At 35.8% G+C, this 23,906-nt stretch overlaps 1 protein-coding gene across 1 annotated transcript in view; it reads left to right on the top strand.

The window, feature by feature from the left end:
- Positions 1 to 6,051: 6,051 nt before the first annotated feature.
- The window catches only part of spri (Src homology 2 domain-containing protein sprint), a 116,643-nt gene continuing 98,788 nt past the window's right edge, over positions 6,052 to 23,906 (top strand). The window contains exons 1-3 of the mRNA XM_017146761.3: positions 6,052 to 6,595; positions 17,741 to 18,063; positions 20,942 to 21,705. Coding sequence (XP_017002250.3) covers positions 18,034 to 18,063; positions 20,942 to 21,705 — 794 coding nt within the window. The 5' untranslated portion in view covers positions 6,052 to 6,595; positions 17,741 to 18,033. The remainder of the gene's footprint in view (positions 6,596 to 17,740; positions 18,064 to 20,941; positions 21,706 to 23,906) is intronic.

Raw genomic sequence — 23,906 nt, forward strand, 5'->3', positions numbered from 1 at the left:
TAAAATGATAATCAAAAATAAATTATAAATACTATTTTAAGGATCGCTATATCCTTTATGTGTATATGATATTAATTCTTTACTGCCAATCTTTTCTGTTTTAAATTTGATTAAGGCTGTTTCTTTGAAAGAATAATGATGCATTTATGCTAAAAACTCTATTAAACGATTCACAAATATCTTTAAAATATTGTTTTTCAACAACTTTTTTGAAAAATCTAGATGGAATTAAATAAATAGGTATAAATAAAAAAAATATAATAAATAAAAAATAAAATAAATATTAAATAAGTATAATAAATAAAATACCAAAAACAAAATTATTAAATTTCGCATCTTGAAATAGTAAATAATTTACTTAAATGTTTTAGGATTCATATTAAAGCGGTCTTCTTTTGTAAACTTTTATTTGGGTAGTTTAGCTTACATTACCTGTACAGATATACCCGACGGGAAACAAAGACACTTCCATCCAGCTGCGTCCAGGAGGAAGTACATAAAAATTAGCATTACCCCGACTCTGGGAGGGATCCAAAGGTCGAAGTGCTGAAGGCGAAAAGGCGCGGTAATCAGGGTCCTTGGACGAGGACGAGGACCATCATAATCATTCCGCCATCTGAGGGCGCTGGCAATAATGTTTGCTCCTGGTGATTAACGCAATTAAACAGGTGCTCAAAATGATGTTTCCAGTGGATTAGCCGGGGACACAGGATGCAGGATACGGAATACGGAATACGGGGGCGACTGACGATAAGGATGAGGGATGGGAATGCGTACGTCCGCTAATAAGAGAAACATTAGCAACATGCGCCCCACGTTCGCATTAATTCTGGTCGTTGGGTGCGGGTTTTAGGTGGCTAGGTGGATTTTTGTAACGTTAAAATTCCATTAGCCCACTTTTGGTGGGGGTGGCGTTTTTATAACAGGTGCTCTGCCACAACTTCTTGGGCCGCCATTGTCCGTCGCCGGGGAGACAACACTTGAGTGGATCGCTTATGCAATTTCACTAAATGGTTCACATGACCTCCTCCGCGCCTAATGAGCCACTTAATCGGACGATTGTACGGCCATTCATTCTCCGTCGAGAGTGAATGCGAAAGTACAACTCACAATTTCCAAGCTATTGTAAAGCGGATTTAAAGGCTTTTCGGAGGAGTGGACTTTTGTTACCCTGACAATTAATATATACTTTTAAGTCAGTAAAGTAGAGGGCAAAAACAAATTAAAAATTAAAATACAATTTAAACTATGATTTTGAAACACATTTATATACAGAAAATAAAATGGTCAATTTTATATTTTTTAAAGATCAAGTTATTTATATCATTTAAGTTTATCTTATTTTACATTAATTTTTCAAAAAACACTAAATTTGCTCTTTCATATATGATATGATAAAATATCATGTTGATATGTTTGCATCTTAATTTTTTTTATTGATTTGAAATAAGGTAGAGTTGACCCTATTTCATTACGAATTTTATTTGTTGTGCATACGTTTAACTGAATATGAAAAAGTCTTAAAGACTTTACAAAAATTTAAAGTTAATTATTAGCTATGAATAAATGATCGAATTATAACTTAAATAACTTTAGAATTCATTTTAATCTATTTTTTCATTTTTATTTGCAGCTTTTACTTTTAAATTAATACTCGAAAGGTACGATAATTCTATGCTACCCTATAGTTTAACTCTACGGCTCAAGCTTTTTCAGTGACCACAAAAACTGTTAATTGAACGGTGTTTTGTTGCTGTTTTCTCTTTCATGTGTTTCATTTGTTATTCACCCATCTTTTATTGTTAGGAAAACAAATACATAAAAGAAAACATAAAAACAATAGCAGAAAAGTAGTAATAATAAAAAAGCGAAAAGCAAACTATTTAATGACAGTCTCAGCGGCGGCAATACACAATCCACACAAAACCCAGAATCGGAATCGGAATTGGAATCTGACTCTCAGACTCAGCATAGTTCAATGATTTGCTACTGGGACACAGTCCAGAAATAAGTACATGGATAGGGTAGGTGTAGGTCCGTGGGTTTGCGAAGACCCGTAAGTTTTTCTCAATGGAAAAACATTTATATTCCAAAAGTAATGATATAAACATATGCGTTTATTAAAAAGGATTCCATAAAAAATGATCCAAGTTTGGTTCATTTTTCTATTTGGAAGTAGAGCTTAAAAAACACTCAAAGGTGTCAATTTTAAAATTTATATATTGAAAAGGACTTCAGATAAATTGTGTGTCGGTCATGCCAGGCGAAAATCTGCTCAAAATCTGAATACCCTATGTCAAGGTATAATAAAAATAATACAACAAAAAAAAATAGCTAAGCAGCTCTACAAAAAACTATTAACAAAACAAAAGTACAAAGCAACGAACACGCCCGCTTTTGGGGACGAGCAAAAAGTAAACAGAAAAGCCATTATCGAGTACAACAATAACAATAGTAGTGCGGCTGCTGTTGAGCACTCTGGTTGCACTGAGAAAAAATACGACCACTAATTCATTTTACGTATGAGATAACACAATATTAAGACGGCATTAGTTAAAAGTGATCTGCATTAGCTTGACAATAAAAAGTTATTTTTTAAATATTGAAAATATAAAACATTTAAATTTAAATTAATAACAGATCTTATTTTATTTTTCTGAGTGCTTTAAGGTGTTTTTGTTTTAAATACTCTATTAGAGGGTCTAATATTATGAGGAAAAGTTTTAAATACTGTAAAAGTGAGATCTGATTTTATAAGACGTAAATATAATTCTGTATCTGTGTTACCCGGAAAATTATGTATTTAATTAGCTAACATTTTTTGACCAAGTTACATCAAAAACCAAAATCGCGAATTTCCACAAAAAAACAGTTTTTTGGCCGACACAACGGAAATATTGATTTAATATATGGAATATGGATTGTCATATCTTTCTGAACTCGTTATTAAATTTCCTAACGAATGGCATTTAATTCTTGGCATTTTATTTATTTTTAATTTTTTGCAAAATTAATTATACAAAAATTAAAAATTAGCGAAAATTTTATTTTTCCAAAATCACACGGAAAGTGTCATGGATTTATTTATTATTTTGTTATCTGTTCAAAACAGTATGTATTTTTGGTCTAGGACCATTTTTGGCCAAGTTACAGCAAAAAAACAAAAAGAAAATTCATATTTTTGTCAAAAACCGAAATCGCGAATTTCCACAATAAAAAACAGTTTTTTGGCCTACACAACGAATCAAATCTAAGTTATACACACACAAGACCAAGGGTATTTAAACTTCGGTCGTCGAAACTGGCCCTATTTTCTTGGTTCTCTTGCGGAGTTGTGCATGGCGAAAACAATTACAATTTCGCAAACAAAGATAATTTGCGAATGAGATCGACGACACGATACAATGGCCCACCAACTGGCAACTCTAAAAAATGGGGCGGGGGTGGGGTGGCAAAAACCTGAAAGTCGAAGTGGAAGGGCCAGGAGGAGAGACAAAAACAGAAGCTTCTTTTATTTGAACGAGCCTCGATGAGGTGTGTGATTGCTAATCGGTAATCGGCAATTGTCGATCGGTAATCGGTGCGTTTCGAGTTTATAAAGTGAGTGGGTGGGATAGTGAGAGGCAGAATAATAGAAAAACAAACAAGTCGCACTCTGAACAAGAGAAATAATGGCTTCTATTCTTTTGAACCAAGGTAACGTCTGTCAGAATGCATTTATCTATTCTGAGTTTGATTTCTCGTCGGAAACTATCTTCTGGTAAAAGTATTTATCATACTAACAGATAAGAAAGCTAAACTAACAGATTTAAAGTAAACCTACACCCAGAAAAAAAAGACCGAAAAAATCTAAGACCGAATTTCTTACATTACAACCATTTTGTTCTTTTATTTTTTTAAGACCATATTCTTATATTGATACCAAAGGGTATTGATTTAAGACCAGTAAATTTAGATTTAAGTTGAACTTATGCACGCGCGCGAAACACGGCGCGATGGCCCAGTTGGTAAGGCGTCTGACTCTGATGCGAGAGGACCCCGGTTCAAAACCCGAATAAGTCAAAGTAAGTAAAAAGTTTTTCAAATGTATTTCAATTAACATTTCCTTTATAACTTTAAGAACAAAAATGTATTAAAAAAGTTAAGTTGTTAATTTACTAATTACAAAAAAAAAATAAGTTGTGTTGTGAGCGGGAATTGAACCTCGTACCCCCAAACACAAAATAATACCAGAATCCAGCACCTTGGCCCCTGGGCCATGGCCTTATTATTTTCTTCCATGGCAGAATGCTTACAGAAGCATTCAAACAAAATTTATTTTTTTACTAAAAATAAATATAAATTTAAGTACGTTTCGTTATTAAAGTAAGAACAGCGGTCTTAAAAATCCGTTCTTAAAATAATACCATAAATTCTTATAATGATACCAAACGGTATAAAGCTATTTTTGAGACTCAAACAGACACGTTTTCAGACACAATCAGAACAATTTTTTCCCTGAGTGTATTATTATATGTTAGATTCATAGAAATTTACTCTGAATGTTACACTTAAAAATAATATTAAACTATAAGTATGAATTTTATAATGAATATTAAAATATATATTTACAAGGTAAACCTATATAAAGATACGATTAAAACATATCTGAAAGAGACAGTACCTTATGACATGATATTAAATAATCAAGCTAAAAAACGTATTACAAAAAAAACAGCTGCCAATTATAAATTGTAGGTGTCATAAGGTTCTGAAAATTTAAAGTCTCATTTTACAACCATAAATATTGCTTTGGTCAGCATAACCATGTGAAAAAATATCACTGTTATTGGAAAATAATAAATGTTGACTTCGTTTTACGAACCACAGCTCACAAAACAAAAATACATATTTTTAGTAACTAATGCATTTAGGGCAGCCTACATTTTTGAAAACTACAAGCACCTCTTCTGATTTGCAAAATGTGTAAATCAGCACCTGTCGCAAAATATTTCACTTTGGTGAGCATTTTTCATATTTCTACCAGCTCCGCCATTACCTGAAGAATATTTCGCAACCTTTAAGCTTCAACTTAACGATCATCAAAAACGGTTTTGGAGCTTCTGCCAGAAATATTAATTTAAAAACCATTGCAGCTTTTGTGGATTTTCTCTTCAGCTAATTAAGAAAGGTAAAATAATAAATATTTACGTATAACCATAGTTGTTTCTCTACTGCATTTTTTTTAATTTAACATTTATTTAAATTCTAAATTAAGCAATTGATTCATTTTATAGGCCTGTAATCACAGTGCAGTGACCAAAAATATGATTAGGAGACCTAAATAAGAATTAACATTACTTTTTGGAAAGTAAACGTTAGAATTAAATATTCCTTTCCTGAGTTTGACAGAGATTTTTACAATTATATATTCTGATTTAATTTTGTCTGGTTTTTTACATACACCGAAGAAAAATAATCTTAAAAACTAAACTATTCGTACATTAATTCTAAACTATTGAGTTTCAAAAATATCTTAGTAAGGTAAGTCTTAAATGAATACTTTCGGAATTATTAATATAAAACTTTTGATATAGAATTAAACCTACAAAATATAAACTTTATTTTATCATTGCATAAAAGATATAAAATTACTGTTTTAAAATACCAAATGTAGTACATTTTGAACAAATATTGTAAAATAAGTTAAACAAAATCATTATTCATCTTGATCTTAATCTGACCTTTTGACAATTTTTTTTCTGTATAGAATACACAATATTTTTGGAAAGCAAGCTTGTAAAATTTGGATACAGGTCATTAAAAAAATCTTTTGCCTGAAATTCTTCAAATTCTCGATTGAGATTCTATTCTATATTCTATCCAATAGACCTGCGACCACAGTGCTCGTTTCGATCGTTTCGCATCTCGTAATGTTGCTGTTGTGTTGATGTTGCTGTTGCTGTTGCCGCTGTTATTATCGCACAGAGTTGTTGCTGCGCCGCCGGCGTCGCCGTTTGGCGGCGATCTTCGTTTTGTCGGCGGCTTCAGTTCAGTTCGAGTTCGCACTCGGCCACAGACAGTCACAGTCGGTTGGTTGGTTGGTTTTCTGGTCGGTTGTCCGGTGGAATCGTCGCGTAAATGCCGCTAGGGAAACGAAACGAAAAACCGTAATACCCGCAGTAATACCCGAGGCTCCAGATCCGGAATCCGAAAAGCCGTAGCCGTGTAGTCAAAGGCGTATCGCCAGAATTGCTGCAGCTAAAAGCTAAATAAATTATGTGTCGCGCAAGATCGCTGCGTGTCGCGCTCAATTAAATACACATATTTTTTGCCTTTATTTTCCCCTAGTCTTTATTTTTATTTGTGTTTTCTTTATTTTTTTTTCATTTGCACCACATCGTTGTTATTTATATTTAATTGTTTAATAACAACAGCAGCAACAGCCAAGTAAAGTGCGAAAAGTGAAGTGGAGTTTTGCCGACGAGTGAGTGCGAGTGATCGCGAGTGCGCACAAAATTGGAGCAGTGATCTTGAGTTCCCGAGATCTAGAGTTCCTAAGTTCCAGAGTTTCGTTTGGCAATTGCCGATTCGTATGGCGTTTGGCGTTCCCTTGGTAATTTTATTGAAAGTGATGATCGCAGTCTACTTACATCCCCGTAATTCCCATCATTTCGCAAGTTCAAGTTCAGCGACCACGCGGAGGACTCCTCCTCCTCTTCGCTCTTTCTTTATCTCTCGCCCTTCTTTTCACTGCGCGAAAATACAGTGCATCCTCGAAACAGTGAATAAATAATATAAGCCAAAGCATCGGAAATATTTTAGCTATTTCCCTTCATTTGTTTCTACCTAAAAATATTCATAATAATCTTTTTCATTTCTAAAATTCTACTTTGTAAATTTAAAAGTCCAATATTAAGTAAGACAGTTTAAAGGGTTTTAAAGCTTCGATTTAGATTTACAAATACTTGGTATCAAAAATATTGAATGTTTTTAAGTTTTTAATGATATTAAATATCGGATTACTTTATATATTACAAACTTAAATTGCGGATCAACTCCAAGATAAGTTTATAGTAAATAAGGTGTAGAAATATACCATAAATAAGCTTCAAGGTATAAAACTATGGAATGTATATATACTAATATACAATTAAAATTAAATATTAAATTAAGTTTAATTTAATTTAATTGGCAATTATTCTTCGAACTATAGATCTATAGACAATGTCCACTTTTAAAAGCCGGGTTCTCCCTTTCTCGCCGAAAGTGCGTCGAGCTCTTGTCTCGTTCTCTTTATTTTACCCACTCAGTACATTGCACCTTTTGGGCCGCGTCTCCTTTGGTGTCGTCTTTCGCTTTCAATGCATTTTGACAGTGGATTGCTAATCGGCCAGGTATTCGCAGTCCACCTTAAGGCACCAGACCAACCGTACATATACCATATACCATGCTGATATACTGATATACCATATACTGATCATTCGCATTCGCATTCGAATTCGCATTCCTGCCGCCGTTGTCATTTCCTCCCGTCGGGCGCCGCCCTCTCGCTATCACACACCTGATGATGATTACGATGATGATGATGATGATAAACAGCTGAAATTTTGATAATTTGTGGGGATTGCTAATCAGCTGCTGTTAGCACTTCCACTCCCTTGTACTTCTTCCCCTCTCAAAAATCAGCCGCACAAATTGCTCTTATCGCATGCCAAAACCGAAAGACCGAAAAACCCCAAAACTTAAATCCGAGCCCGAAGCCAAAACCAAAACAAAAACCGCGGAATCGGGTCTAGATTACCTCATTGTGGTTTTCACAGGTGCACAGAGAGAACATTTTGTAGTTAGATTTAAATTAAATAATCTGAGAAATAAGTGTGAAATATTTTAATTAATAAGATTATAAAGCAGTGTACCTAATAAATTATTCTTTTCTTAATTCCCAGAAACGATTTGTGTCACTACAACAACAAAACATTTTATTTAAATAATAATACTAAAAGCTAATAAACCTTTTTCACATACTTTCTTCAGGTTTTTTTAGATCCAACTGTATTATTTTCATGTTCCTAACTAATTCTAATTTTGTTCTCTGTGCGTGCATCACCAGATTGCTGATAACTGGAGAATGTTTACTGTCATTACCTGTGTCTCACTACCTGTCCTCCCCTCCCCTTCCCCCTTCCTCTTCCCCTTGATGATAGGGAATTTCTCATGCAATTTGCGGTTGTCACAGCTATTAGCTTTAGATAGTCCACTGTGCGAGCAGCCTTATCAATGGGTTGCTCTCGCCGGTCAGTTCTTCAGGTAGAGTTGCCCGACTTTGTGGCTGTTTGAAGAACCCAGTCCAGTCCGTTGATAGCGATCGCTAATGATCTACGCTCGGTATGGGAACATCGCATAAAAGTATATACACATGTATATGCTCACTAATCCAGTCATATATCTTAGCATTTTCGCTTATCTCGATGGTCATTTAAATAGATGTACGTATGAATCGCTGGGATCCCATCATAAAAGACCCCCTATGTGCCCAGTTATTCTTGGTATAATCGCAGCGCTTTCTAATAATGCTTAGGTTGTAGTTATTAAGACTTTTGGGGGCTTATTTGCTGAAGCTTTTATCGATTGTACGGTTATGACTTCCATTAATCATTTTACACCTCTTTAGAATTAACTGTTCTGGTAATAACTATGATAATAATAATTAGATCTCAGTAAGAGCTCAAATATCGTTCTCTGTGGAAAAATTAAGACAATGTAAAGTGTTACCATGTAAATATTTACGTTTGTCTTGGTTTCGGCTTACAAAAATGGTTTCTTAACGAAGGTATATCCTAAAAATTTCCTTCTTGTTCTTGCTTGAAGTAATAATTCTGGATTTTTACTGTGATATATTAATACTACTATTTTATGGTCATAAAGTTAGCCTACTTCTAAATGATCTCATCGGATATCGATACGGATGATTATTTGTTGACTTGTATGTGATCACACTCTAATAAAAACGATCTTTATCTTGGACATAACAAGAAGAATTGCCTCTTTCAGAAGCCCTTAGCCCCTTTTGTGTATGATCTCAGCCGAATTCCCCACCAATATTTTCATCACCCACACACCAAATGCCGCAATCGAGTCACAATTATTTGCTGGCCCCCCAAAAAAAAGCAAAAAAAAATTGCCAAAAAAAGTCAGCTTTGACTAATGCGCTGCATTGGCTGTGCGATCAGTTTGGCGATCAGTTTTTAGCACCAGTCGAGAAATCCATGTGGGCGCAGCAGCCAAAATAGTTGGCCAAGTCCACCAGAGTCTCACTCTTGTTTTTGTTTCGGCTTTGTTTTGCTCTCGGCTATCTACGCTAACCGCTGTGCCCAACTGTTCCAATAGAAAGCCAGTTAACAGCGATCCGCTCCGGTTTTGTGTGAGTTTTTTATTATTATTTTCGAGGATGGGAATGGTGGATGGTCGATCGGCCGCCTGTCGATCAGTCGATTGGCGGCGGATCGTCAGCGTCTAAATATAGATTTCGACCATATTTGCTGGCAAATATTGGCCATGAGTGTGCGTGACGCTCGAACCTGCCTCAATTCAAGTGGGTATTTTATCTGGGCCTCTTTATATACACACAGTATCTGCACGTGTTTTTTGTGGCAGACAGAAGATCGCAAGATCGGCGGGGCAAGATGTCACCCCAAGCGACATTGCACTGCATATAGTACATGCAACATGCCACATCGCCTCCTTTTCTTTTCGCTCCGGCATTCCCAGCAATCTGATGTCTCGACTACCGAGCTCGAGCTCCCTTAATAAGTCTTAATCTATATGTCAATATTTTCTTGTTTACCCACCGGGAAAATTCCTCTGGAAAATAACATATTTTCAAGAGGTTTCTCCATAGAAGCGGAAGGGACTAAACCTCATTCACCCCTTACATTTCTTCCATCTCTGGTTTCAAAATACACGGGGGTGACACAAAAAGTAAGGGGGAAATGAGGTTTCTATCTGGATCTCTGGCAGAAGAATGCAGGACAAAATCCTCTGGTTTTTCGACTTCCCGCATTATAGATTTTCCACACGTACCCAGTTATGGTTTTCCTCCACTTGCAATATCTGCTTTTCTACACCCTCCCAGTTTTGGTTTTTCCAGACCCTCGCAGTTTTGGTTTTGCACTGCTTTGCAGTATCTGATTTTCCACAATAAAAATCATGTTTTTTGTAATATTTGTTTGTGTATTTATTAATAATATTTACAATCGAAGCATTGGAACTACAAATTTTTAATGCCTGAAGCATTCCCGGGTTTTGCTTGGCCGAATGCAGTACTTAGATATCCATTTCTTGTCTGTCTTCTGAAAATATCAAACATAATTTATATATGAATGTAAGACCAGGAATAATAATAAGAGTAATTACCATTATTAGGTCTCCGCACAAAATTAAAGGATCTCTCCAGAAATTATGCCTGGTTTGCCATGGCCGATCATTTACCCTCTGTTCAGTTGTTTTATGTCGGGTATCTATATCAAAAACTATGAGAAGAAAAAATAAAATATGACAAGCGCAGGCGCAACACTTCTGGTCCCAAGAAGTCTCAGTCGGCCTGGCTGAAATAAATGTAATATTTTGATTAAGTTAAACAACTAAGTTAGTACTGAAGTACTATTTATACAACCATTTAATGAACACCTCACACCATTTACCACTGGTAAAGATTAAAAACATTTCAAGTGTCACTGAAATGCAGAATTTGTGTTGAAGATAGCATCCGGAGGCGTATATTTATTAATGGGGAAAATATCTGTGATACTAACCTTTGTAACGCTGAAATAAAGGTTATAAAAAGACAAAATTCATTTTATCACTCACCTTTTTATTGTTTTTTAGATTAAAATTAACTATTTTCACTTTTTTTTCACTTTTTCCAACAAATTTAAAAATGATGTGACCCTGCATCATATACTTGATAATACTAAATGCAGATTTGATATAAATTTCGTTGTAAAGTCCGGTCACACTTTGGCGCCAAATAAGTATTTCGTTTAAAAAATACTTTTTAGGGACCGTAATCATTAAAGGTTACGTATATTATAGGTATATTAGGCATTTTTCGTGTTATCAATACCACCAACACGAATTTTTATATTTTAACAACACTTAAAAATGGCTTAGGCCACGATCTGACGATCAAATTATTTTATTTCACAGAAAATGTTTAAAAATGTAAAAAACAACAATAGTTTTCTTTGTAATTTAATGTAATTCCTTGATAAATGTGATCAAATATTTTAATCGTCTTACCGTGGCTTTTCTCTATAATTTGGTTGAATCCCACATTCATCCTTATTATTATTTGAAAAATGTTGAGTAAAATAAATTAATATTATCATTATAGACATTATGATAATAATGTTATATAGTTTAATTTTTTTGATTAACAATTATTAATATTTTTTCTAGTTTCCAAACACACACACACACACACGCTGTATCTCTATGCGGAGAAGTATCTATATTTGATGTGTATCTTTTTGGCCAGCCAATTCTCCTTTGCAGCCACATCCACATCCACATCCACCTCTTCCTGGTTGTGCCATGTCGTCGGCATCTCCATCTCGCATTCAGACAATGCCCGCGTATTCATAAACAAGGCCTTCGCATTCGTAGTCGCATTCGTATTCGTATTCGTATTCGTCCGCCTACTGTCCCTCATCTAGTTCGCCTTCTTCGTCGGACGCCTCGAGATTTCAGCAAGTTGGTGCCACTTCTCGGTTGCCATGCGCTGCAAACAAAATGTTTCCTCCATTCTCCATACCCAGTGATCCCCGAGCGTAAATGATATATGGCGCAAGCGAATGAAGATCTTGACAGATGTAATCAATTTCTTGGCAGAACGACTATTACCATATAAATAAAATATATAAAAAGAATAAAAAAATATTTGATTTAAAAAATGAAAACGTCTTAAAAATATTTATATCCTTGGAAATATTTCTAGATTTACTGACTTACATTTTATCGTGAAACCTTAGGAAAATTACTCCCTACAATATTTGTAACTCATTGGAAATATTAATGATTTCGAAGAACCGTAAAATATTTGTTCACCATAAATGGAAACATAATTTTAAAATATGATTATGTATCTGGAAGTTTTTAAAAATATATATTTTTAAAAAGATTTTATGCGATATTTGGAATTATTTCATAAAATCTACGAATCTTAATGGAAATTTGTATGGTTTCAAGAAACAGCAAAATTGTTTTTCTTTAATTGTTATTATTATTAGTGTCGTTATCTTGAACGTTAAATTAATAATTGTATAAAGTTTGGGTTTTTTTTTTGAGTAGTTGCTAATGACTCATTAGTAATGAGTATCCTGTAGTCGTTTCACTCGACACCACAGCACAGTGGTCGGGCTTGTATGGAGCAGCGGCCATAAAGACTTCTAGATGTGCTATCGCCATGAAAATTTTACCGAAAATCTAGATAAATATTATAAATGTATGTTACAAAAATTGGCCAGATCGTACCACTATATCCTATATCTTCCATAGGAGCGATTTTCTCATTTATATTAGAAGGCAATGAAAAATTCAATTTTTGTGATAATAACAAGTTGGTTTGTTTACCGTACGATATTTACAAACTTTAAACTGCAATATAAAAATGTGGGAGTGATTACTGAACTCCACCAGCACCAACAAAATTATAAAAAACAAAACAAACAATAATAAGATTTAATATCATTTTTAAATTTTTTGATCGAGTAGCGAAATAGTTGACTCTAAAAGAGTTGACTTTTGGTTATAATTAAGTTTTTTTGTCCATTAATAAATGGATCAGAACTTAAAAGCAATCTGTTAAATAAATCTATATTTGCAGTCGAATTATTAAATATCCTTAATTTTTGATTCAGCGTCTCCTTTAAAAAGCTTTCCAATAAAAAACCAACCAAAAAGCTACAAAAGAAACAGCAAAAACCAACTACAACAACAGCACACACATAACAAAAAAGAGCATCCTCCTAGAAAGAGGTCCTAATATAAATGAGGTTAGGTTGCATTTTTTAATGCCACAAGTGCAGCGGCACCTTTCTGCAGCTGGACAAAACATTTTTATAATCTTGAAATATTAATAAAAAACAGGATATAAACATCATTGGAGGAAAACCGGGGAAAAGCACTTAAAACTTTACCTAAAACATTGTAACGCACAACATTTACGAACTAAATAAGACGCACGTTTTACCACTTGTTTACACAAAACACAGCACAAGTTATTAATTCATGTATCTCTATAAACAAAGTATATACTGTTATGAACAATGTCCATTATATTTGAATGGGGTTAAACCGTGCTTTATAATTAATTAGAATTTTTTAAATTCACTTCGTTGCACTGCACTGTTGACAAATTGAAAATAAGTAAGCACGTTCTCTCACTTTGCATTCCAGTGCTGGAAAGTCCCGTTAGAAATTAAAAAAAAAAAACCATTGTGTCATAAAGCTTGGACAATTAGCTGATCGTAGAGCCGGTTTTCGCTGGAATATCTCGAAATCAATTTTTTGATTTTTGGCCTATGGCAGCGACCACTGTGCACAGTGAGCTGTCTTGCTTTTTGGTGCGTTCTGTTTGCCCACGGCTGCTGATATGATATTGTTGGCTGTTGGCTGTCCTGGTTGCGACTGTTGTCCGTGCAAACTGTCGTCATTGTATTGTCTCTCCTTCACTTGGCTTGTTTGTTTGCTTGCTGGTTTGCTGGTCTGCTGTTGGATGGATAGCATAGCATAGCCTGGCCTGGCAGTAGTTTCTGTTTCTGTTTCTGTCTCTGTGTCTCGAGGAAAGTAAAAGCCGGGTCTGTTGTCTGGCCAGAAAGCTATCCGTCAGAAAGTCAGATATTCAAGAGCCAAAGTTATCCAAAGCTGGTCCAACCACTCGCTAACTGACCTTGGTCAACGCGATCAGCATTGTCCGTATCTATAGATATTGAGATATACGTATATCAGATAGACGACTGCATATCGCATGTCGATTGCAGTGACGCCAATGCAATTGTGCAGATTAATTAAAGGGACACTTGCTGTTCGCTGATTGGAACCATTGGAAGCATGACCCACATGCATTTCAATTGGCGAGTGCCACTCCGAAAATACACTGTGAAAATATATAGAGGAAATTCTATTAAAAAATCAGAAAACTTAAGTTCTTAAGTTTATTGGTTTAAATTGGAGGAAATGGGTAATTTAAAAATTTGAAGGTACACTCAAAAAAAAATTTTAGAAAATCGCCTATGGATTTGCTTTACTGGCGATTTTTTTCTATATTTCTGGAATATTTCTTGAATTTAATGAATTTTGATTAATTGGAAGAAAATTTTCTTTACCAGTAGAAAATTTTTTTATTTTAAAGAAAAAAATCGCCAGTGAAGCAAATCCATAGGCGATTTTCTAAAATTCAGGGCGATTCATTTTCTGAGTGTAAACTTAAAATGTTTTCTCTGGTCGTTACACTCAATCATTTGATCAATGTGATATGAATAAAAATTATGTATATCTTATTTTACAATAGTGGTTCAAAAATACTAAATTTGGAATTTAAAAAATTTTATGAAATGGTAAAATATCAAGTTGATATGTTTGAATTATAAATTTGACATTCATCATTAATTAAGTTAGGAATGACCCTATTTCATATCGATTTTTGATTTCTGTGTAGTACTTACTCCAGAAATCAATTGAGAGGCTACGAAATACGATCGATTTCGCCTTGGCGACGAAATCACCTTCGGCCCAATTGAAATTGAAAGGCCATCCATCCAACCATCCCATCATCGTCAACATCATTAAGGCAATCATCGGAGAGCAAAGTTGGTGGCTCTGATTCTGATTCTGATTCCCGTTCTCATTCTCATTCTCGAAACCCACTGATGGGGCTTATCATTCAATTTACACTTGAGCAGCGCTGCTTTATCGGGGCAGCCGAATGCACAAAGGCCAGAAGAAGCGAGCGATAAAGAGAGTCTCTACTCTTCCGAGAAGATTAGACGTAGGCCCGCCGAAATCTCCGGCCGTTCGTTCGTTTGAGTCTCTCGTTTATCCGTATCTCGGACAGCGAACGCTTTAATATCACACACAACAATTCATTTCAATTTCACGCTGCTATTTAACCTTAACACAAATTTAATAAATAACCGAGGCGAAACAGAAATATTCAAAGCAGCGAAATTGATAAACCCCAAAGAGATCGATCCGGACGATCCGATCGACAGCCTCGTTAGCTGAGCGCCATGTCTCGTGTTGATTTTGTTATTGATATTTCATGCCTCAAATATTTCTTGGTCATGATGTTTGGGCAAAGCTGTCTGTCGACTCTTGTATCATATTTGGTAATGAGCTCCTAAAAAGTGTGGTAAACAAAGGGGCTCAAGACAAACCAAAGACCTGTTCGGTTCTTCAAGATATTTGGTATAGCAATAATACTGGGGCTTAACTTGGTGAAAGAAAAGTGAATATTACGTGTTAGGAATAAGTCTTACAAAATAGGATAATATTATTATTATTAGAATAGAAGTTTTTAAGTATTTTGTAATAAATGTTATGTTTGTTTATTGTTACGCTACATATAATAGGGTATTTCTATAAATGATAAAAGTTGATTAATTGCCTCAGATTATATGATTTTGGATAATTCCAATGCACCAGTCGCAGTTCCATGTTTATACATTTTATTAAAGAATCATAAACAAAGAGGAACAAACATGAGATGTTTATTAAAAAAGAAACCCAATGATTCCACAGAAACAATGTGTCACAGGTTTGTTCCTCAGAATTAAATTTCATTTTTCGCCAGAAGCAATTCTATAGCTTCTTATGGCTGCCGTGCAACTCCGCTAATTTTGTGTACATTACCATTTTGAGACCGACTTTACCATTACCCCATCGATATATCTGATCGGCAATTTATGCAGTTTGAGTGGGGAGGCGCGAAGAAGCTAAATAAATAACAGCGTCAAGACAAAAAGCTCATTTTGTATGCATTTAAAGCTATTGTAATGAGTTTGTGCCTGGTGGAGTAAGGGGCGATGGGCAGGTGGACCGTTGACTGGTATTTTTTTCACGCTCCTCGTTTGATTGCCAGCGATTTCGATTTGGGAAATGTCGCACGGCTGCTCGACAACGAATGCATTTGAGACGCAGTCAAAAACTTCTGGTCACTGCCGTTGATATTCGTCAGATACACTCGCATATATAATACACACGCGTATCTTGTATCTGGTATCTCTGAGCTGGTGAAAAATTTCATTTGCAATTCAACTTCCGTCAACTGGCCGAGGAATTTCGTGGCTTTTTGAGCCAGTTCAGCAAAAAAAGAGAAACAATCATAAAAAACAAGCCAACAACGAGTATCTGCGAGAGGGACAAGTTAAGCGGACAGATGGAATGAAATGGTTATGTAAATGCAGAAATTGAAATTGAAATGAAAATGTAATTAATGAGCATAAAATGCGGAAAATTGTGGAAAAATACGTGAAACGAGTTTTTCATTTTTATTTTTATTTTATTTCGGTTTTCAACTTCGGTTTCTGTTTCTTTTTCAACATCTACACCGCCATTATCACCATCACCGTCCATCGCAATCCCCATAAAATGCGTACACAGAGAAAACATTGAAAAAATATCAGATTGATATGTGCTGGTCAATTTGATATTTTTTAAAGATCAAGTAAGACATATCGTTTTGATATGATTATAGATTATGTTTATCTTATTTTACACTATTCGTTCAATAAATAATAAATTTGATATTTTATATGATGTGATAAAATATCAAGTTGATATGTTTGAATCATAAATTGGACATTATTGAAATAAGGTAGAAATGACCCTATTTCATATCGAATTTTTTTTTCTGTGTAGCGTGGTTAGGGCAATGGGGCTTCGGTTTTTTTTTATGGGGGTTCGGTTTATGTTTCGGCGGGTTGAGGTTCGGACATTGTCAAACAAACTTCGGGCCAATGTTTGGACAGGGGCAGAGCAATCGCTCGTGCACGGGTTTTAATTAAAAACGTATGAATGTATCTTGCAGATATGCACATTCACTTTTAGACAGTCTCGTAGTGTCTTTTTTTAATATTTTTAATTCGCCAGTGGATGTTGTCCGTGGACAGCTTTTGTCTTCGTGCTGTAATGTTTTGCAGCTTCTCTGGAGTCATACTGTGTGCGTTTAAGGATGTCCCTGAAAATATCTAGGAAAAAATGGCCTTTTATTATCTTATGCCCTTGGTTTTCTCTGTTTCTATTTTGGATACAATTCTTAGATACAATGTAGACCAGTGTAAATAAAACATTATTAAGGCGACTATATAATATTTATATATCTTCCAATTTTAGTATTTAAAGTTTTTTTTTTTGTATTTTAGTGGTAGTATTAAATTTTTAGGAGTTTTGAATTTTTAAAGATTTTTTATTCCCCAATGTTTTGGTCTTCATTTCTGGACTATTAAAATATTTTATTTTTACTTTTAGATCTCATCCTTTCTTTACGTAGGTAAATTTTAATTGTAATTCATATTAAAATGTGTAATTTCTATAGACACAGAAATGCTCATATTTAAGTTGTCTTGTCAATCATGCACTTAATGTCGTACGCCTACTTACGCATCCCTATATCCAGCAAGGCTGGAACGCCTCCTCCAGAGATCCCACAATCAGAATTCCCACTAAAACTTATAACTCTTTCTAAATTCTCTGCCCACAGGTAGAGGAGCACGTACCGACCGCCACCACCTGTCGTTAATTAAATGTCAACAGATCCGAGAGGAGGGGAGCAGGAAGATCCAGCCGAAGAGTCCGAGGAGCCAAATGAATTGGAATCGGAACTGGGATCCACTACCAGCATATCCCAGTATATATACTTAACCCAAACGAAATTGTGCAAAATGTTTGCGCGACTGTCAAATAAATCATAAGAACAAGAATAAGAACGAAGAAACAATAAGCTGGGCGAAACAAAAAAGGAGAAGCAGACAAATCTCGGCGAAAATAAGGAAAATGGTTAATGCGGTGATGGATGCCATAGCGGTAAGTGAAGGGGGTTGAAACAGATTGATCACTGGGAGCAGCTAGTTTAATTTAATTTGCAATATTATACAGAATAATTTGCGATTCTCCGTTTCGTTTTTATGATGCCTAAATTGAAATTGCCGACTGACTGAATGGGCCTTCCCGTTCCCTACCCTTTCCCACTTTTTATACCCGTTGCTCGTAGAGTTAAAGGGTATATTGTGTTCATCGGAATATATATTCTTGACCATGTCTATATGAACCTTTCGAAATGTAGAAGAAAATTTTTAAAATCGGACAATCCATTAAAAAGTTATGAGCTAAAAATGAAATGTCCGCTAGATGGAGCCAGTAGCTTTGAAGCCTGCATATCTCCATCTCCCTCGCACTCCCTTTAGCTGAGTAACGGGTATCTAACAGTCGAAGTACTCGACTATAGCGTTCTCTCTTGTTAATTCCCCGCCAGCCAATTGAAGTTTTGTTTGTACTTCAAACAAGACACTCTGCGGTTGAGTTGAGTTTCGTTTTATTTCCTTTTTTTTTTATTTTTTTTTGCTTATTTTGCCCACATTTTCAATTTGAATTTGTTGGCTGTGGCAATTGCTCAATTGGCTGGCTTGTCTATGTCTTTGTCTCAATCCCCGTCGGTGTGTGTGGGAGTGCGCCTGTGTGCGAGTGTGGCATATTACATGCTAATCCATATGTTTAAGTTGATTTCTCGTTTCGCTTATTTTCCAGCTGGAAAATTGAGGAGTCAAACGGGGCGTATACGCGATGAGGATTAGAAGCAGGAAGACAAAAGGGACAAATCTTTGGGTTGCTTTAAAAGAAAAGAAGTGTTAATTTCAGCAGCACTTTGTTTACTTTTGTTTATAACGTTTTAAATAGATTTAAGAGGATAATATTTTTTTTGTATTTTAGGGAAGATCTAAAAAAACAAAATTGTATAGGTTGCCAAATATTTGGACCTTAAAATAAGTATTTTTCAAACTTGTTAAATACAATCCTTAATACTATATGTATAAACTCCAATTAAAAGAACGACTTGATAAATAGATGTTTTTTGAGGATCTTGCATACACTTTTCTTAAAACATAATGATTTCGAAACACACCTTATATGGCCTTCTATAGCAGACAACAGAGTTTTCAGTTCTTTTGCAGACATCATCGGCTTGGTTCACATCAACAATTCATTCCCCGATTTTTTCCATTTCACTCTTTGGCCAGCATTTGCATACAACTCGCCAACTTCCAGCTGCCTTTCGGGCCATAAGACAAAAAAAAACCTCAGAAAAATAATAAAGAAAAAAAATCGAAGAAAAAAACCATAGAAATATTTATAAATACCGAAACAAAAAAAAGAAACAGAAGTGGAGATCAAATTAGCACAGAGCGTGGGAGCCGGTTTGCTTTTCGGTTGACGTTGCCTTGCTGCTTTTTGGCACTCGGGACATGGTTAACGTTAACCATGTTGCACATGGGGCATGGGCACCGATGCAGACATGGGTGGCTCAATTTTGGGGTGGTGGGGGGTCTGGGGCATGGGGCATGTCGACGGGACACCGGCGAAAACCCGTTATTATTGCATTAGCCCAGACAGTGGCGCGTAATTATTGGAGATCGACACACAAATACGGCCTCGCCACAGACCGCCGGAAGTTAAGACCAGTTGGACAGGTACCAAGGCATTCAGGCACCCAGGCACCCAACTTCGCCTTTCGATCCCCCATCCCCCCCACCAGAAACACCGCCCTCCTGCAGCGCCCGTTCCCAAGCCCAGCCAAACCCACTGTTTGTGCTACGAAAATTCCTCACGGACCCAGTTCCGAAGGCTAAGTCCAAGTGCCTCCGATATTTGCACTAAGAAAAACAAACAAGACTATTTCTTAAATCTGTAGATATTGCAAATTGTTTTTAAAAAATATATACAACTTAAATTATAATTATTAGAGATCATGGAAAATCATGATTAGATTAAATAAAAACAAAATGGTATTTATTACTACTAAATTACAAAAAATATTAAATTCAAATTTACAAAAAAACAAAATTGTAGCTGTTTTTATATTATTTTGAAAATATTTTTTCGATTCTTCCTATGGCAGGTATGTACATAAAAAAAAGTCGTCACATTTTTTTTTAAATTTAATTCCAAATTCTGGAATAATGTATTGAATCAACGAAGCTATAATTTATTCATTCAATATTCCTATGGAGACTCTGTTATATAGTCGTCAAATTTTTTAAAAATTGTATTCGACACTCAGAAATATTTACAAAAATATTCCTAAGAGTAGAGGGTAATATGTTAAAAATTGTTGCAGTTTTCTGACTGAAATTATTATATGTTACCTTCTGAAAGGCTATAAAAACCTTGTACATATAGGTAAATTTATTCGTGCTAACTTGGACCTGAATAATGACAAATCTGCATTTAGCTTGGCTAAAAAACTTCAGTAATTAAATCTATACAAACGACTGTAATTATTTGCAAACCAATCGTTGGTTTTTATGAGTTTCTTCAAACATTACAGGTTTTGTACCATAATCTCAACGGAAAAGGTGCGATCGACTGGTTGGGTCATAAAAAGCTAAAAAGGAAGTGTAGTTTATTAATAAATGTAGACAATAAATAAAAAACTAAGGTTTGTTATTTGGATGATCTAATAGACTGCAAGATCGCGTTTCCTTTACTGATTTTCTCTATTAATCCTTTTGAAAAACATGTTAGTGTTTATCAAGTGGATTCCGAATGAATAGCTCCATAATGATCCTCAATTTGGACGATTGTATTGGGGCTAAGCTAACCGATTGTGGGGTCCATTAAGTTGTATTTTGATTTGGGGGCTTGTCGAACTCTCCGTTAACCCCGTACGTTTGCCATATCATTGCAGCTGCTCAGCTCGCTGGCCAGCGACTTGGACATAATGCTAAACGATCTTCGTTCGGCGCCGAGTCATGCTGCAACAACAACAACAACAACGACAGCAACAGCAACCGCAACAGCGGCATTAGCAACAGCAACAATAATGCCAACGAACCAACAACATCATCTCCATAATCAGCAGCAAATCCAATCAAGGCAATTGCAGGCACATCATTGGCAGAGCATAAACAACAATAAGAATAACAACATCAGTAACAATAATAATAACAATAATAAGAGCAATAATAATAATAATATTTTGCCACACCCACCTTGCCTGATCGACATCAAATTAAAGTCAAGCCGATCGGCAGCAACCACATTAACAACCTCCAATCAGCTGCAACAACGACAACAACGACGTGTGGCCCCCAAACCGTTGCCACGCCCCCCGCGACGTAGCCGCCCCTTGGCGCAAAGGGAGGCGGGGCAGGGGGCGGGGGCGGGAGAGGAGGATGGGGAGGATACGGATGCCAGTGACCTGGCCAATATGACGTCACCGCTGAGCGCGAGTGCAGCGGCCACTCGAATCAACGGCCTCTCGCCGGAAGTGAAAAAGGTCCAGAGGCTGCCACTGTGGAATGGTCGGAGCGGTGGCAGCGGAACCGGAAACGGAAGCACCACCCACCACTGCCACCCAACCAACGTCAGCGTGCAGCGCCGTCTGCCAATCCAAAGTCATCAGCAGCGAATTCTGACCCATCGATTTCAACAGCAGCGTCCTCAGCAAAGGTAAGTCCACTTTAAGCAAGTTTTTGCATATTTTTAAGGGAACAAATATTTTTCGGAAACAATTTTCAAATAGAAAAAAAAACTATTTAGTTTTTAAAATTTTTAATCATAGAATAAAATCAAAAATATTCAACTTTTAACCGAGACTTAATCAATTATATATGATATGATAATTTGTTATGTTTTGATATGATATGATATAATCTAATATAGAAGTATTATATGATAATATATGGAATATATTATATTTTCGAAGGATCATTGTTTTACAAAAAACAGAACTTGGTTGATTTTATTAACAACTTCATTTTATTTATGTAAAAAGGTTTTTTATGTATTTTTTTAAAGTTATTTGTGAATTTATTTATAAATATTTCACATTGAATATTCCCACTCGATTTGCAATAATTTTTCAAAACCGGAGATTCAGATAAATAGTTGAATAGAAAGCAAAAAGAAACATCAACAGGAACCAAAGTTCCGAATAATGTTTCTATTGCACTTTTGCATTTGAGTTGGCTAAAAATAATTTCGCAATTAAGGGGAATGAATAAAGAAGGAAAAGCCTGAGATCTTTTGGCCCATTTAAGCGAAAGTGGTGGTGGAGTACCAACGCATTTTGGGTCAAAACAATATTTAAAGTGGCATCCGTGCCTTTCGCTGTTTGTTGTTCTTGGCCATAAGGAAGGGAGTTGTGTTTTCTCGGAACCCGGCTAGCTGAAGGCCTTGGGTCTTGGATCTTGGCTCTGGACTCTCGGGGTCCCTTGGGAAGGGTTAGCAATGGCCATAGCCATGTTGGCAATGGGCTGTGAACGGTTCATGCTCCGCTGAGCGCTTCATGGGAATCGGCGGCATGCTTCGGTGGCATCGGAAAGAGCTCCGTAATGGGTTAAGCCAGGTCAGTTTAACCGGCTGGTGGGTGTGACAGCTGAATCATCATCACCGTCACGGTCACCAGTTGAACTGGAGGATCACTTGGTCTTGGGGTCACCACCGGATAAGCTAAACAAAAGGCAAATGCCTGATATGAAAGCCCTCTTCAAGGGGTTGAATTTTCGGTTATTAATCACTGCGATTCAAAATCCCTAATGATAGCATTTAAATATATACACAGAAAAAATTAATGAAAGGTCAGATCGATATACATATTTTGTTCAAAAAATACTGAATTTGGTATTTTATATGATATGATAAAACATCACGTTGATATGTTTGAATCATAAATTTGACATAATTCATATCGGCTTTTTATTGATATGAAATATGGTAGGATTGACACCATTTCATATCAAATTATTATTCTGTCTGAATAAATATTTGAAATATTAATTTAATTTATTTTATTTAAGCATCTGCAAAATATTTTCGAATTTTAAAAATGTAGAATCAAAATTTCAGATAGTCTCATTAAAGATTTTCAAAATTCCGTAAATAAATAAATTTCAACCCATTTATTTCGCACTATTCTTAAACGGTTAATTGCGATTAAATTGAAGATATTTTGCATTTCAATACGTGGCGACAACTTGACGAGGGTGCCGGTCGGGGTCACCACTCCGGTTGACACCATGAAAACCTCTGTCTTAACCTTTTCATTAGCCTTCTCTGGCCAAAAAGTCGACTGCTGCTGACAGTTTAAGTTGTAACCGGCCCAAAAGCCCAAAAGCCAACTAACTTGGGCCCACAAAATGTGTAACATGAAAATGTAAGCATGTATATCGATATTTTTGGGTAATCCATGTAAGCGCAATATGTTTAGCATATAAATTATGAGCGAAACCACAGTTTCGAGACTCGAGACCCATGGAAAAACCCACCCATTGGTCGACCTTCTTAGTGGTAGGCGTTGAAAGAATTCCACTTGAGATGGAGCAAAAAAAACAGAGAAGAAAAGAAAGGGGACAAAACGAGGGTCTGTAAATGAAGTGTTATATTTTATGTGGCAGTTGGCAATGTCGGCGATGACAAAAACCAAAGACAAATACAAGGCACCATAAACTTGAGTAAATATGAATATGTCTAACTGGGTTGGGTGGTTTGTTGGCTGTTTGGCTGCTTTGGCTTGGCAAGTGGGCGAAGGACCTTATTTTGGGGAGAGGGTTGCGAGCCAATGGCTTTTTCCATGGCTCTGTTGCCTGTTGACAGGCGGAAGAACCATTTCATTTCATTCCCATTCCCTTCATCCATTTGAAACCCCACAT

The sequence above is a fragment of the Drosophila takahashii genome, chromosome X (assembly GCF_030179915.1).
Source record: "Drosophila takahashii strain IR98-3 E-12201 chromosome X, DtakHiC1v2, whole genome shotgun sequence".
Lineage (NCBI taxonomy): Eukaryota > Metazoa > Arthropoda > Insecta > Diptera > Drosophilidae > Drosophila > Drosophila takahashii.